At 32.1% G+C, this 14,823-nt stretch overlaps 1 protein-coding gene across 1 annotated transcript in view; it reads right to left on the bottom strand.

Annotated features, from left to right (window-relative positions):
- Nucleotides 1–875: 875 nt before the first annotated feature.
- LOC133542306 (tyrosine-protein phosphatase non-receptor type 14-like) overlaps nt 876–14,823 on the bottom strand; it is a 153,953-nt gene continuing 140,005 nt past the window's right edge. The window contains exons 16-20 of the mRNA XM_061886307.1: nt 13,911–14,129; nt 8,624–8,752; nt 8,305–8,539; nt 8,063–8,226; nt 876–3,980 (exon numbers count right to left, since the gene is read on the bottom strand). Coding sequence (XP_061742291.1) covers nt 3,852–3,980; nt 8,063–8,226; nt 8,305–8,539; nt 8,624–8,752; nt 13,911–14,129 — 876 coding nt within the window. The 3' untranslated portion in view covers nt 876–3,851. The remainder of the gene's footprint in view (nt 3,981–8,062; nt 8,227–8,304; nt 8,540–8,623; nt 8,753–13,910; nt 14,130–14,823) is intronic.

Below are 14,823 nucleotides of genomic sequence, written 5' to 3'. Positions count from 1 at the left end.
AAAGTGTTTTTTTTTCATAAATATTTGTATCAAAAATGCTTTATTAAAACAATACCCTAAAATTAAACATGATTTGAAAATGAAATAGTTTTTAGTAAAATACAATTTGTAAAAAAAAATACAAAAAAATTATACGTTTTTTTCACAAATATTTGTATCAAAAATGCTTTAGTAAAAGAATGACCCTAAAAATAAATTTAATTGTTTTTTAATAAAATAATACATTTTGTAAAAAAAAATATTTTTTTTTTCATAAATATTTGTATCAAAAATGCTTTATTAAAAAAATACCCTAAAAATAAACATGATTTGAAATTGAGTTTAATTGTTTTTAATAGAATACACTTTGTAAAAAAAATACAAAAATATGCGTTTTTTTCATAAATATTTTATAAAAAATGCTTTATTAAAAAAATTACCCTAAAAATAAATATGATTTGATAATGAATTTAATTGTTTTTGATACAGTAATACAATTTGTAAAAAAAATAAATAAATACATTTCAAAATATAAAAACATAAAACCTTTTTTTAAATGTGATTTTAATTTAACAAAATAAATCTTTAACACAAAAAAACACACGTTGTTCATTGCTTGAATGCGTAACGATAAAACCATAAAACTACAAGCCGCTAAGACATTTATCATTTGTTTTTTGTTCCGGAGCGGACATAGAGTGTGTTGTAGGTGTCGTGCACGCTTGTGTTTGTTGACTTACCAGGAAGGCAGCTCGGGCACCAGGGAGCCCGTTTAAAAAGCGCTGCATGTTTGCAAGAAGAGCTCTCGGCTCGTCGTCACTCTTAGCACGAAGGGAGAGCAATTCCCCTCTGCACATAAACACCTCATTAATAACCAATACAGCTGTCGGCCACTCTTAAAGAAAATAAGGCTTTATTGCTTAAAAAGCAAGTACATGTTTGAGTAAGGGGAATGCAGTGGAAACACATATACAAAATATATGTACACATCTCTTTTGTAAAGGGTGAGGTTTAGCAAAAAAAAAAAAGGGGGGGATTAAATATGAACAAAGAGTGGAATGCTGCGTGACATAGAAGTGCAATAAAACACTTGAATGTAAAGAGAGCAGGAAGCTTATATAAATCTGAGAATATATTTATATATATGTTTATATATACAATGAAAATATCTTAAAAAGCATGCATAGTTTAACAGGTCGCGGTATTTGGGAGTACCAAGTCAGCAAAGGTATAAAAAGTCTTGTCACGCAGGTCCATTATTGTATGTACAGAAGGATCATTTTAATCAATCATTGTTTGGTTTTTTTCCTTCAAAAACCAAACCCAAATATCAGCTTTCTCGTTCCTGAGAGGAAGTTAGACCGTTGGAAGCCTTACTCTCACAACGAGACAAATAATATTAATAGATGCTGATTTCCAGATTCCATCTTTGGAGGTTAGAAACAAAACAAAATAGGCGTGTGGATGTCGGCACAAAGATACAGTATTTACATGTGAGTCCGACAGGTGTTTCAAAACAATTGCATCTCAGGTAATTATTATTGAAATGTAGTTGTTGTTAAATGTTAACAGAAATACAAACCCCGTTTCCATATGAGTTGGGAAATTGTGTTCGATGTAAATATAAACAGAATACAATGATTTGCAAATCCTTTTCAACCCATATTCAGTTGAATATGCTACAAAGACAACATATTTGATGTTCAAACTCATAAAAAAATTTTTTTGTGCAAACAATCATTAACTTTAGAATTTGATGCCAGCAATACGTGACGAAGAAGTTGGGAAAGGTGGCAATAAATACTGTTAATGTTGAGGAATGCTCATCAAACACTTATTTTGAACAGGTTAATTGGGAACAGGTGGGTGCCATGATTGGGTATAAAAACAGCTTCCCAAAAAAAGCTCAGTCTTTCACAAGAAAGGATGGGGCGAGGTACACCCCTTTGTCCACAACTGCGTGAGCAAATAGTCAAACAGTTTAAGAACAACGTTTCTCAAAGTGCAATTGCAAGAAATTTAGAGATTTCAACATCTACGCTCCATAATATCATTAAAAGGTCAGAGAATCTGGAGAAATCACTCCACGTAAGCGGCATGGCCGGAAACCAACATTGAATGACCGTGACCTTTGAACCCTCTGACGGCACTGTATCAAAAACCGACATCAATCTCTAAAGGATATCACCACATGGGCTCAGGAACACTTCAGAAAACCAATGTCACTAAATACAGTTCGTCGCTGCATCTGTAAGTGCAAGTTAAAGCTCTACTAAGCAAAGCGAAAGCCATTTATCAACAACATCCAGAAACGCCGCCCGCTTCTCTGGGCCCGAGATCAAGATGGACTGATGCAAAGTGGAAAAGTGTTCTGTGGTCTGCCGAGTCCACATTTCAAATTGTTTTTGGAAATATTCGACATAGTGTCATCCGGACCAAAGGGGAAGCGAACCATCCAGACTGTTTTTGACGCAAAGTTGACAAGCCAGCATCTGTGATGGTATGGGGGTGCATTAGTGCCCAAGGCATGGGTAACTTACACATCTGTGTAGTCACCATTAATGCTGAAAGGTACATACAGGTTTTGGAACAACATATGCTGCCATCTAAGCGCCGTCTTTTTCATGGACGCCCCTGCTTATTTCAGCAAGACAATGCCAAGCCACATTCAGCACGTATTACAACAGCGTGGCTTCATAAAAAAAGAGTGTGGGTACTTTCCTGGCCCGCCTGCAGTCCAGACCTGTCTCCCAATAATAATGTGTGGTGCATTATGAAGCGTAAAATACGACAGCAGAGACCCCGGACTGTTGAAGGACTGAAGCTCTACATAAAACAAGAATGGGAAAGAATTCCACTTTCGAAGCTCCAACAATTAGTTTCCTCAGTTCCCAAACATTTATTGAGTGTTGTTAAAAGAAAAGGTGATGTAACACAGTGGTGAACATGCCCTTTCCCAACTACTTTGGCACGTGTTGCAGCCATTAAATTATAAATTAATTATTATTTGCAAAAAAAAATAAAGTTTATGAGTTTGAACATCAAATATGTTGTCTTTGTAGCATATTCAACTGAATATGGGTTGAAAAGGATTTGCAAATCATTGTATTCTGTTTATATTTACATCTAACACAATTTCCCAACTCATATGGAAACAGGGTTTGTACAGTAAAAGATGTGAAAGCAGGGTTTGATCATTAATTTAGAGGACTTGATAAATCCATGAATTAACACGCTAATGTGATTAGTGGACATATATTTTTTCTTCCCATAATATTTTATAATATTTTACACGGGTATTGGCGGGTTGTAACGCAGGTACTGTGGAATCTTACTGAAAGGCCTACAACAGGGGTGTCAAACATGGGAACAGTTTTACCCGGCCAGCGGGATGACTTTGCCAAGTATGAAAATGAGCCAAGAATTTTAAATGAAACCAACTGCTGTTCTAAATGTGTCCACTAGATGTCGCAATAGCAACTCTTTGGAGAGGATGCTACATATTTACAAAATAAAGGACGTTAGTGCACCAGTCGAGGAAAATGAGCAAACTACATAAATAATATCCTGTAATTTGATTTTTAAAATTGAAACCAATGATTTGACTAATCAACATTATCACATCATTTATTCAGAAAGTATAAATAACGACGAATAAAGGTAGAATACTATTAACCGCATCAATTACAATTTGTACATTTTCAGAATGTTGTTCTGAATTTTAAAGAAAAATAATCAATGTGAAGTTGTATTTATTTTGAAGTTATCGTGCCGTGATTTCGCCAGTTTGGGCCCACTTGGGAGTGGATCTTTTTCCTAGTCTAAAATGAGTTTGACACCCCTGGCCTAGACTCTCCAACAACATGACGGAGCTAAATGAGACGGGAGTTCTTAAGGAACTGAATGAGGACCTGGTACACAAACTTGTACTGTGAGATGGTCTGGACCATCAGCATCCTCTGCTGCCTAAGACCTGACAACATGGTGGGCACCTCCACGGGCTGGACAGGACAGGACAGGAGGGGGGACAAACACACCAAACATTAGAAGGAGGAAAAATGTAGTGTTTTACAGTAGACACCCACAGTGTAGCCCACCTGTCATCCTCCACTTGACTAAAAAAAAATAGGATAAGGATCATTTAAATCAAAACAACAAAAAACATGACATTACAGGATTTAATTGTAATGTTAAATTATTAAAGGAGTTATAACAGGACTTATTTAACAAAAAACTTCAATCTTAGGTAACAGTAAGGAATTTGGGATCTTTACTTCCAATAATTAATTTAACCAACAGAAATTTGGGCAAAAAAGCATTTTTTTGTTTTTATTTTAACAGACAAAACTGCTCCTAGGAAGAAAACACGGACAAAACTGCTTGTAACTTCCAGTAGGAACGTCGTAGAGACATGAAACAAAAACCTCTATGTAGGTCTCACTTAGACCTCGAGTTTAATAATTGACATCCTTCAGCAAAAATCAACAGAAAGTTGGCAATTACCCCTTCAAAACAAACATTTTGTAAGAACCCGTCACCTTTTGTCAAACATTATCTCCTCTGAGCGCGTTTGTTGTGTCGGCTTTTAAAGAGAAATTTAACCGTAGGCAATGTTTCAAAACTTCCACCAGAGGGCAGCGTAGAGCCTCTGCTTCTATTAGGATGGGACACTTCATAAAGTACACTTTTAAATTGTTTTTTTGTTTTCTTTTACATTGCCTGAAAATCATGAATATTTATATTTTCAATGTTTAAAATACAATAAGAACGTTATTGAGAAAAAAATATGTTAACTTTTATTTTTTATTTTGATAAATTCATATTTAAAATAATGATTATTAATTTTTAAAAACTACATTCATCCTAATATTTTTATGTAAAAATATTATTTTATTATTATTATTCTAAAATCGTCCCTTCCATCCATCCATCTATTTTCTACCGCTTATTCCCTTTGGGGTCGCTGGAGCCTATCTCAGCTGCAATCGGGTGGAGGGTGGTGTACACCCTGGACAAGTCGCCACTTGACTAAAATGATACTAAGTGCATAAAACACCTACGGATAAGAATATAAAATAATTTAAATCAAAACAACAAAATACATGACATTACAGGATTTAATTAAAATGTTGATTTGAAGGAGCTATAACAGGAATTATTCAACAAAAAATTAATTAATTAAATGTTAGATAACAATAAGGAATTGGAAAATATTTAGTCCAATAATTAATTCAACAAACATAAATTTGGGCAAAAACCCCCTTTTTTTTTTATTTTAAAGAGAAATTTAACCGTAGGTAATGTTGCAAAACATCCACAGGAGGGCAGTGTCGAGCCTCTGCTTCTATTAGAATGGGACACTTCATTAGGTACACCTCCATACTTCACATAAGTAGACTTTTATATTGTTTTTTTTTGGGTTTCTTTTACATTGCCTAAAAATTATGAATATATATATTCTCAATGTTTAAAATACAATAAGGACGTTATTGAGAAAAAAATATGTTAATTTGTATTTTTATCTTGGTAAATAAGTATTTAAAATAATTATAATTACTTCCTCTGATGTGTTTTTTTTTCTCCACCTGAAAAATTACATTACTTTTTTTTTTTTTGAAACTACATGAATCCTAATATTTTTACTTAAAAATATTATTTTAGTTTCTTTTTTTTTTCCTAAAATTGTCCCATCCATCCATCCATTTCTACCGCTTATTCCCTTTGGAGTCGCTGGAGCCTATCTCAGCTGCAAGTGGGCGGAAGGCGGTGTACACCCTGGACAAGTCTCCACTTGACTAAAATGATACTAAGTACATAAAACACCTAAGGATAAGAATATAAAATTATTTAAATTAAAACAAAAACCATGACATTACAGGATTTAATTGAAATGTTGAATTGAAGGAGCTATAAAAGGAAATATTTAACAAAAAAAATAAATGTTAGGTAACAATAAGGAAAATATTTAGTCCAATAATTTAACCAACAGAAATTTGGTGAAAAAAAAGCATTTTTTAATTCGTATTCTAAAGAGAAATTTAACCGTAGGTAATGTTGGAAAACATCCACCAGAGGGCAATGTCGAGCCTCTGCTTCTATTAGGATGGGACACTTCATTAGGTACACTTTTATATTGTTTTTTTCTTTTACATTACCAGAAAATTATGAAGATTTATATTCTCAACGTTTAAAATACAATAAGAACGTTATTGAGAAAAAAATGTTTAATTTATATATATTTTTTTGGTAAATTCATATTAAAAATAATTCAAATTAATTCCTATGTTTTTTTTTCCTCCAGCTGAAAAATTACACTAAATTTTATTTAAAAACGATATGCATCCTAATATTTTAATTTAAAAATATTATTTTAGTTTTTTTTTTTTCTTTTCTTAAATTATCCCATCCATCCATCCATTTTGAACCGCTTATTCCCTTTGGGGTCGCTGGAGCCTACCTCAGCTGCAATCGGGCGGAGGGCGATTACACCCTGGACAAGTCTCCACTTGACTAAAATGATACTAAGTGCATAAAACACCTAAGGATAGGAATATAAAATAATTTAAATCAAAACAAAACCATGACATTACAAGATTTAATTGAAATGTTGAATTGAAAGAGCTATAACAGGAATTAATTATTTAACAAAAAAAATTTAATGTTAGGTAACAATAAGGAATTTGAAAATATTTAGTCCAATAATTAATTTAACCAACATAAATTTGGGCAAAAAAGGCATTTTTTATTTTAAAGAGAAATTTAACCGTAGGTAATGTTGCAAAACATCCACAAGAGGGCAGTGTCGAGCCTCTGCTGCTATTAGAATGGGACACTTCATTAGGGAAACCTCCATACTTCACATAAGTAGACTTTTATATTGTTTTTTTTTGGGTTTCTTTTACATTGCCTAAAAATTATGAAATTGAAAGAGCTATAACAGGAATTATTTAACAAAAAAAATTAAATGTTAGGTAACAATAACAAATTTAGAAATATTTACTTCCAATAATGAATTCAACAAACATAAATTTGGGCAAAAAAGGCATTTTTTTTTATTTTAAAGAGAAATTTAACCGTAGGTAATGTTGCAAAACATCCACAAGAGCGCAGTGTCGAGCCTCTGCTTCTATTAGGATGGGACACTTCATTAGGTACACCTCCATACTTCACATAAGTAGACTTTTATATTGTTTTTTGGTTTCTTTTACATTGCCTGAAAATTATGAATATATATATTCTCAATGTTTAAAATACAATAAAATCGTTATTGAGAAAAATGTGTTAATTTGTATTTTTCATTTTGGTTGATTATTATTTAAAATAATTATAACTAATTCCTATGATGTCTTTTTTTTCCTCCAGCTGAAAAATGACATAACTTTCTTTTTTTTTTCAACTACATGCATCCAAATATTTTTATTTAAAAATATTATTTTAGTTTATTTTTTTCTTCTTCTAAAATTGTCCCATCCATTTCTACCGCTTATTCCCTTTGGGGTCGCTGGTGCCTATCTCAGCTGCAATCGGGCGGAAGGCGGTGTACACCCTGGACAAGTCGCCGCTTCATCGCAGGGCCAACACAGATGGACAGAACTGGTACTTTTCAAACAGAGTATAGAACCGTTTTTGATCCATTAGTACCGATAAAATTGTCATTATATAATATTTTTGTATTGAAAAAAAATAGTATTCGTCTTAATATTTGTAATCCCAAAAATAGTTTTCCCTTTAATACTTTTTTCACTTACAAAAAAGTCCTTATCCTAATCTTTTTTGTTTTATAAATAGCTTTTGTATTAATGGTTTTAATTAAAAAATAGTCTTTCGCTTACTTATTGTTTTTATTTACTTAAAAAATAGTTTTATTCTTTTTAATTTAAAAATATTAAATGTTTTTTTTTTTTAAATAGTCTCCATCCTAATATCTTATTATTCAAAAGTCTCCATCTTAATATTTTCCCCAGCTGTAAAATTCAATCCACAAACCGCTGTAATAACTTAAGACTTTAACGGGCATTTGTCCCAATACTTTTGCATGCTTCATTTTTTTTTCTTTCTTCAAACATGGCAGCGTTCTACTGACCTCATTGTGCTCCAGACAGCTGATCATGAGCTCAGTGAGGATGACCACCCCCGTGCGGCCCACCCCCGCGCTGCAGTGCACCACCACCGGGGGGTTGAGGCTCTTGGAGGTGTCCAACATGGAGTTGGTGTGTCTCCTCACAGATTGGATCTCCTCCAGGTAGGCTGCAAACATAATAATAATAATAATAACAACAAGCAGGGCGGTAGGAAAGGGAACGGAGGACGGAGGACTGGACTCACAGAGGAAGCCCTGGACGTATTCGGGGCAGCCCTGCTCGGGCCAGTCGGTGTACTGCAGGTGCCACACGGTCCTCTCCTGGCCCGACAGCAGGTGTTTGACCTTTAACCCCGTGGTGGCGTAGCACCCCGAGTCGGTGCGGAACTTGGTGGTCACCTTGAACTTGCCGTGCGTGGCCGAGTTGTGCTTGGAGCCCAGTTTGGGCCAATAGCGGTGACTCTTGGGCCTGCCGCCCTCCTGGGGGGAGAAACAACTCATCTCAGGATGGATTTCAAAGAAAAGACGCAATTAGTAATGTGTGTGTGTGTGTGTGTGTGTTACCTCCTCGGCCGTAACCATAGCGATGACGCTGACCCCCTGCTCCCAGACCATCTGCCAGAAGTCGGCACAGGTGTTGGCGAGCGGGCCCTGGGTGGCGATGTAGGTCCACTCCTCCCCTCTGATGGTCACCTGTGGACAAGAAAAACATCTTAAATACGCTCCTTAACCAATTAAATCTAAAACAGAAAAAAAGTTGCAAATTCAGATAAGCAACAATTTGTTTTTAAAGTATAAGCAAAAGATGTTGCCGGCAATGCAGCCAGACGACCACTGGAGGGCAGTATTGAGACTCACTAGCACTACTTGGTCAGGTCCTCCTGCAAATCTGAAGAGCATCAACGCAAAAGTTGCTTAAAAAAATAGTTTTATTTGGAAAAGTACCTTTATCCTAATATTTGTATTCAAAAATATTATTTTACTTACTTTTTTTTTTAATTGTCTTCATCTGAAAATTTTAATTTTCCTGAAGGAACTCTCCTGACGGAATAAATAAATAAAGTACTATCTAATCTAATATTTTTTTTAATAAAAAAAGTCCTTATCCTAATATTTTATAAATAGCCTTCCTCTTAATGTTTTTATTAAAAATAGTCTTTCACTTAAGTTTTTTAAATTAAAAAAATAGTATTCATCTTAATAATTTCTAATCAAAAAATAATTACCCCCTAATATTTTTTATTTATCAAAAATGTCATTATCCTAATATTTTTTATTTTACAAATAGCCTTCCTCTTAATTTTTTTATTTTTTAAAAATTGTCCTCCACTTAATTTTTTTAATTATTTAAAAACAAGTCTTCCTTCTAATATATTCCATTTGAGAAATAGTCTACCTCTTTACTGTATGTTTCATTAAAAAAAGACCTTATCTTAATATTTTTTTTCATTAATAGTCTTTTTTTATTGAAAAAAAAAATCGTCATTTGTTATTAAAATAAATGTTTTATTCGGAAAAGTACCTTATACTAATATTTGTATTCAAAAATATCATTTTAACTTATTTTTTGTTTTTAATTGTCTTCATCTAATATTTTTTAATAAAAAAAAGTCCTAATCCTAATATTTGATATTTTATAAATTGCCTTTCTTCTTAATGTTTTTATTAAAAATATTCTTCCACTTAAGTTTTTTAAATTTAAAAATAGTATCCATCTTAATCATTTATAATCAAAAAATAATTTCCCCCTAATATTTTTTATTTATTAAAAAAAGTACTTATCGTAATATTTTTTATTTTATAAATAACCTTCCTCTCAATGTTTTATTAAATATAGTATTCCACTTAATATATTTTTTAATTAAAAAAATAGTATCCATCTTAATTTGTAATAAAAAAATAATGTTCCCCATAATATTTTTTTAAATAAAAAATGTCCTTATCCTAATATTTTTAATTTCATAAATAGCCTTCCTCTTAATGTTTTATATTTAAAAAATAGTCTTCCACTTATTTTTTTAACTTCTTTAAAAACAAGACTTTCTTTTAATATATTCCTCTTTATTGTATATGTTTTATTTGAAAAATAAGACCTTATCAAATTATTATTTTTTTCATAAATATCCTTTTTATTGAAAAAAATCATTGTTCATTATTAAAATACATTCTTTATGTTGAAAACTACCTTTATTTTTATAAAAAAAATATTTTACTTACTTTTTTTCGAAAATTGTATTCATCTAATATTTTTTTATATAAAAAAATCCTTACCTTCTTTATTTTTTATTTTATAATAGTCTTCCTCTTGTTTTTATTGAAAATAGTCTTCTACTTAACATTTTTCTAATTAAAAAAATAGTATTCATCTTAATTTCTAATCAAAAAATAATTTCTCCCTAATATATTTTTTTTTAAAAGTCCTTATCCTAATATTTAAGAAAAAAATGTTTAATTATTCAAAAATACGTCTTCCTTCTAATATATTTTATTTGAAAAATAGTCTTCCTCTTTACTGAACATGTATTATTAAAAAAAGAGGCCTTATCCTAATATTTTTTTCATAAATATACTTTTTATTTCCTTGTTTATTATTCAAATAAATGTTTTATGTGGAAAACTAGCTTTATCCTAATATTTTTATTCAAAAATATTATTTTACTTACTTTTTCCAAAATTTGTCATCATCGAATATTTTTTTAAATAAAAAAATCCTTATCTTCTATATTTTTATTTCATAAATAGCCTTCCTCTTAATGTTTTTATTAAAAATAGGTTTTTCACTTAAACGTTTTTTTAAATTTGAAAAATAGTGTTCATCCTAATAATTTTAAATCAAAAATGATTTCCTTGTCATATTTTTTTCACTTAAAAAAAAGTCCTTAACCTAACATTTTTTATTTTAGAAATAGCCTTCCTCTTAATGTTTTTTATTTTTTTAAAATAGTTTTCCGCTTATTTTTTTATTATTATTTAAAAACAAGTCTTCCTTCTAATATAGTTTATTCGAAAAATAGCCTCTTCCTCTTTACTGTATGTTTTATTTAAAAAAAGACCTCATCCTAATATTTTTTTTCCATTAATAGCCTTTTTTGTTGAAAAAAAATATATATAATTTGTTATTAGAAAACATTGTTTCATTTGGAAAAGAACTGTATACTAATATTTGTATTAAAAAATATTATTTTACTTAATTTTTTTTTTAATTGTCTTCATTTAAATTTTTTTTTAAATGAACAAACAAACAAGGCAGGTGTTGTTAAATAAAATGGTTGCGCCCTAAGAGGTTTAAGGCGTGACAGGCGGCGATCACGCTGAACATGGCATGCAGAACTTGTGTGAGGGCGACGGAGGGCTGATATCGGGTCAGATGGACTTAAGAGGGTTTGGAGAACATTCCTGGTGAATTCCTGCAAGCTCTTTTGAGATTAAAGACCCGCCTTTCATCCCAGGTGACCACAATGAAGAGGAGAAGAAGAAACATGAGCGCGTCTCGTTTCGCCTTCATGTCTGCTGTGTCATGTGACGGTCATGTGACACGCCAACCGAGACACTGCAGTCTCGATAGAAGTTTCCAGAATGCTACTCGCTGCTGACGCCTCGGGCATAAACAGGAAGTATTGAAGTTAGCCCGGGTTCTCAGCCAATGAGAGTGGCCCGGCAGTCAAGCGGACTCATCAAAACTTTGGACAAGAGCAAAATAAGGAGACGCTGAAGTGTCTCAGCTCTGTTGTGCTCCACAGTCTCCACTCAGCTGCAGCGTGCCCTCAGTCTCCTCTCGGATAAAAGAAGTTTCTTGATGGGAAGTAAATACAGCAGAGCTTTTCCTTCCTGGTGCATAACATAGTCCAGAGGGACACGATGGCGTATTAATCAATAATAATGACATAAGTATTGGGACACCTGGAGCCTCATTTTTACTGTGCATGGATTCCAAAGTAAAATATTACGCAGGCACAAACTTCATGTTGTATTCATGACTCTTTGTTCTGTTCTATCTTCTTTTTATTTTATTTTTTCAACACTAAGTAAGCCCTTATTTAAATAAAATAGCAATAATTGACAAGTCAGTATTTGAGATATCTGAGAAATGTTGCAGAGATGAGGAACAATTTTCCGTTTTTTTAACCCTTGCCAAGTATTTGTCCAAATAATTTTAGTATACATGTATGTACATTATTACTATGTCATTATTTAGTTAGGTAATGCATAACAGGCATTTTGTTTCATGACAAGTTGTCATCATTAGCAATATTTCAATCTCTCGGCATTATATACGTGGTTGTTTATCTTATGAAAACACATATATATATATATATATATATATATATATATATATATATATATATATATATACATTGATATATATATACACACATATACATTGATATATGTATATATACACACATATACATACATATGTATATACCGTATATGTACATTTCTACTATATATGTAAACATACATACTGTATATATACATATACATATATATATACATAAATATGTATACATGTATCTACATATATATGTATATATATATGTAGATATATACATATATATGCATATGTATTGTTATATGTATATAAACATATGTATATACAGTTTATATATGTATATACTGTATATGTATTTTCTGTAAAGCACTTGCTTTGTGTACAAATTGTGCTCTATAGATAAACTTATCTGGCCTTTTATGATTAATTAAATACAAGTCAAAATTCATTCATCACAGTGATAAACGAAGGCTGTATACACTAATATGTAGTAAAAATTAATAATAAAATAATTTTCATCCGAATCACCATTTGTATTTATTCCTATTTATTCGATCCATACATTTCAAAAACCGATTTTATTTGTATATACATGTATATATGTGTGTTGTTTTTAATTGTCTTCATCCAATATTTTTTGGAATAAAAAAAGTCCTTCCTCTTAATGTTTTTATTAAAAAAGTCTTACTCTTAAGTTTTTTAAAATTTATAAAATACTATTCATCTTAATAATTTCTAATCAAAAAAAGAATTTCCCCCTAATATTCTTTATTTATTAAAAAAAAGTCCTTATCCTAATATTTTTTATTTTATACATAGCCTCCCTCTTAATGTTTTTATTAAATATAGTATTCCACTAAATAGTTTTTAATAAAAAAATGTTTTATCTTAATTTTTAATAAATAAATAATCAATCAATCAATGTTTACTTATATAGCCCTAAATCACAAGTGTCTCAAAGGGCTGCACAAGTCACAACACAAACCACTACCACATCCTCGGTAGGCCCACACACACATATATATATATATATATATATATATACACACAGTATATATATATATATATATATATATATATATATATATACACATTTATATGTATACACACATATATACACACACACACACACACACACACACACACACACACACACACACACATACATTTAAAATAAAAACATAGAATAAAATATAAACACTATTTTATATATATATATATATATATATATTTTAAATTATATATATATATATATGTCTATATATCAAAATAGTTTTTATGATATTTTATTCTATGTTTTTATTATAAATGATGATTATTTCATTTTCAATTTAGCCTTCTTGTAGTTTTCCTTAAAGCACTTGGACTTGCCGTGAGTACCAATTGTGCTCCAGGCGTTTAGTCAATGAATTCAAATGACAAAAGTATTCCAGCCTCATATCTTCTACATTATAAAATATCTGTTTTGTTATGTATTTTTAGTGCTTTCTCATGCACGTATGAACTTTATAAGAAAGTGTGTTGAGTGGAAGTCAGTGCAAGACCACCTGGCGGGTGAAAGCTGCCCCACGTGCCCACCTTGATATGCGAGGCGTTGATGTAGCCCGTGTTGTTCTCCTTGTTGGGCACCAGCTCCACGCGGTTCTCCTCGTACGGCACAACGTCGCGGAATCGGTTGCGTTCCGCGTTTTCCGGGAGGGTCGCCGTGGTCAGGGTGCTGTCCGCCCTCTTTTTGGGAACCTGCTCGTACTCGGTGAAGACCCTCTCCTCTTCCAGCTTGAGCTCCAACGTCTTACACTGCGGGGAGACACCAGGTAAGGAGGTAAGGAGGTAAGGAGGTAAGGGGGTGTGGTTATTGAATCCCCATCAACTTGTATTCAGAGCGGACTACTAAACAAGAGTGAAATTCTCTTCTGAGAAACATGGATAAATACACCCGACATCTTTGAGGCCGGGTGGCATTCTGTCAAGTTTTGTCTTGTGATTTACGTGTTTTATTTTGAAAAGCTATCCTCCTGTTTCAGATGACGGGCCCTTCCTCTTGCGTCATCAGTCTGACGTCATCCCTGATTGTTTCCACCTGTTTCCCATTATCCCCCATATCCTATCGAAGCTCACGCCTCCTCTTGTCCTGTGCCGGGTCGTCTCGTCTTACGTGCCTTTCTAGCGTCTATGCCCATGTCCATGATTATCTCCTTGTCTTGCCCTTCTTTTTTGGATCAAGCAGTCTTATTGCTGTAATTTTGAGTTGACCTTTTTTCCTCCTTCGAGCGCCCTTTGTTATCCTTCGTCTACCTAATTGGTGAGTTTTTGTGTTTTCCGAATTTCGTGTTATTTGCCTCATTGATTGAGTGATTTTTGTTTGTTCCTATTTAGTGTATATATATATATAGATCTTTTTGGTTTTTTCCTCCTGTTGGGGCGCTTTTGGTTATTTCTTACATGTATTCTACTTTTGTTAGTTTTTTCTTAAATTAGATATTCCTCCTAT

This window comes from Nerophis ophidion, linkage group LG24, assembly GCF_033978795.1.
Source record: "Nerophis ophidion isolate RoL-2023_Sa linkage group LG24, RoL_Noph_v1.0, whole genome shotgun sequence".
In the NCBI taxonomy this organism is placed as follows: Eukaryota; Metazoa; Chordata; class Actinopteri; order Syngnathiformes; family Syngnathidae; genus Nerophis; species Nerophis ophidion.
The sequence above is the reverse complement of the archived record's forward strand: the minus strand, read 5'-3'. Positions and strand labels throughout refer to the sequence as shown.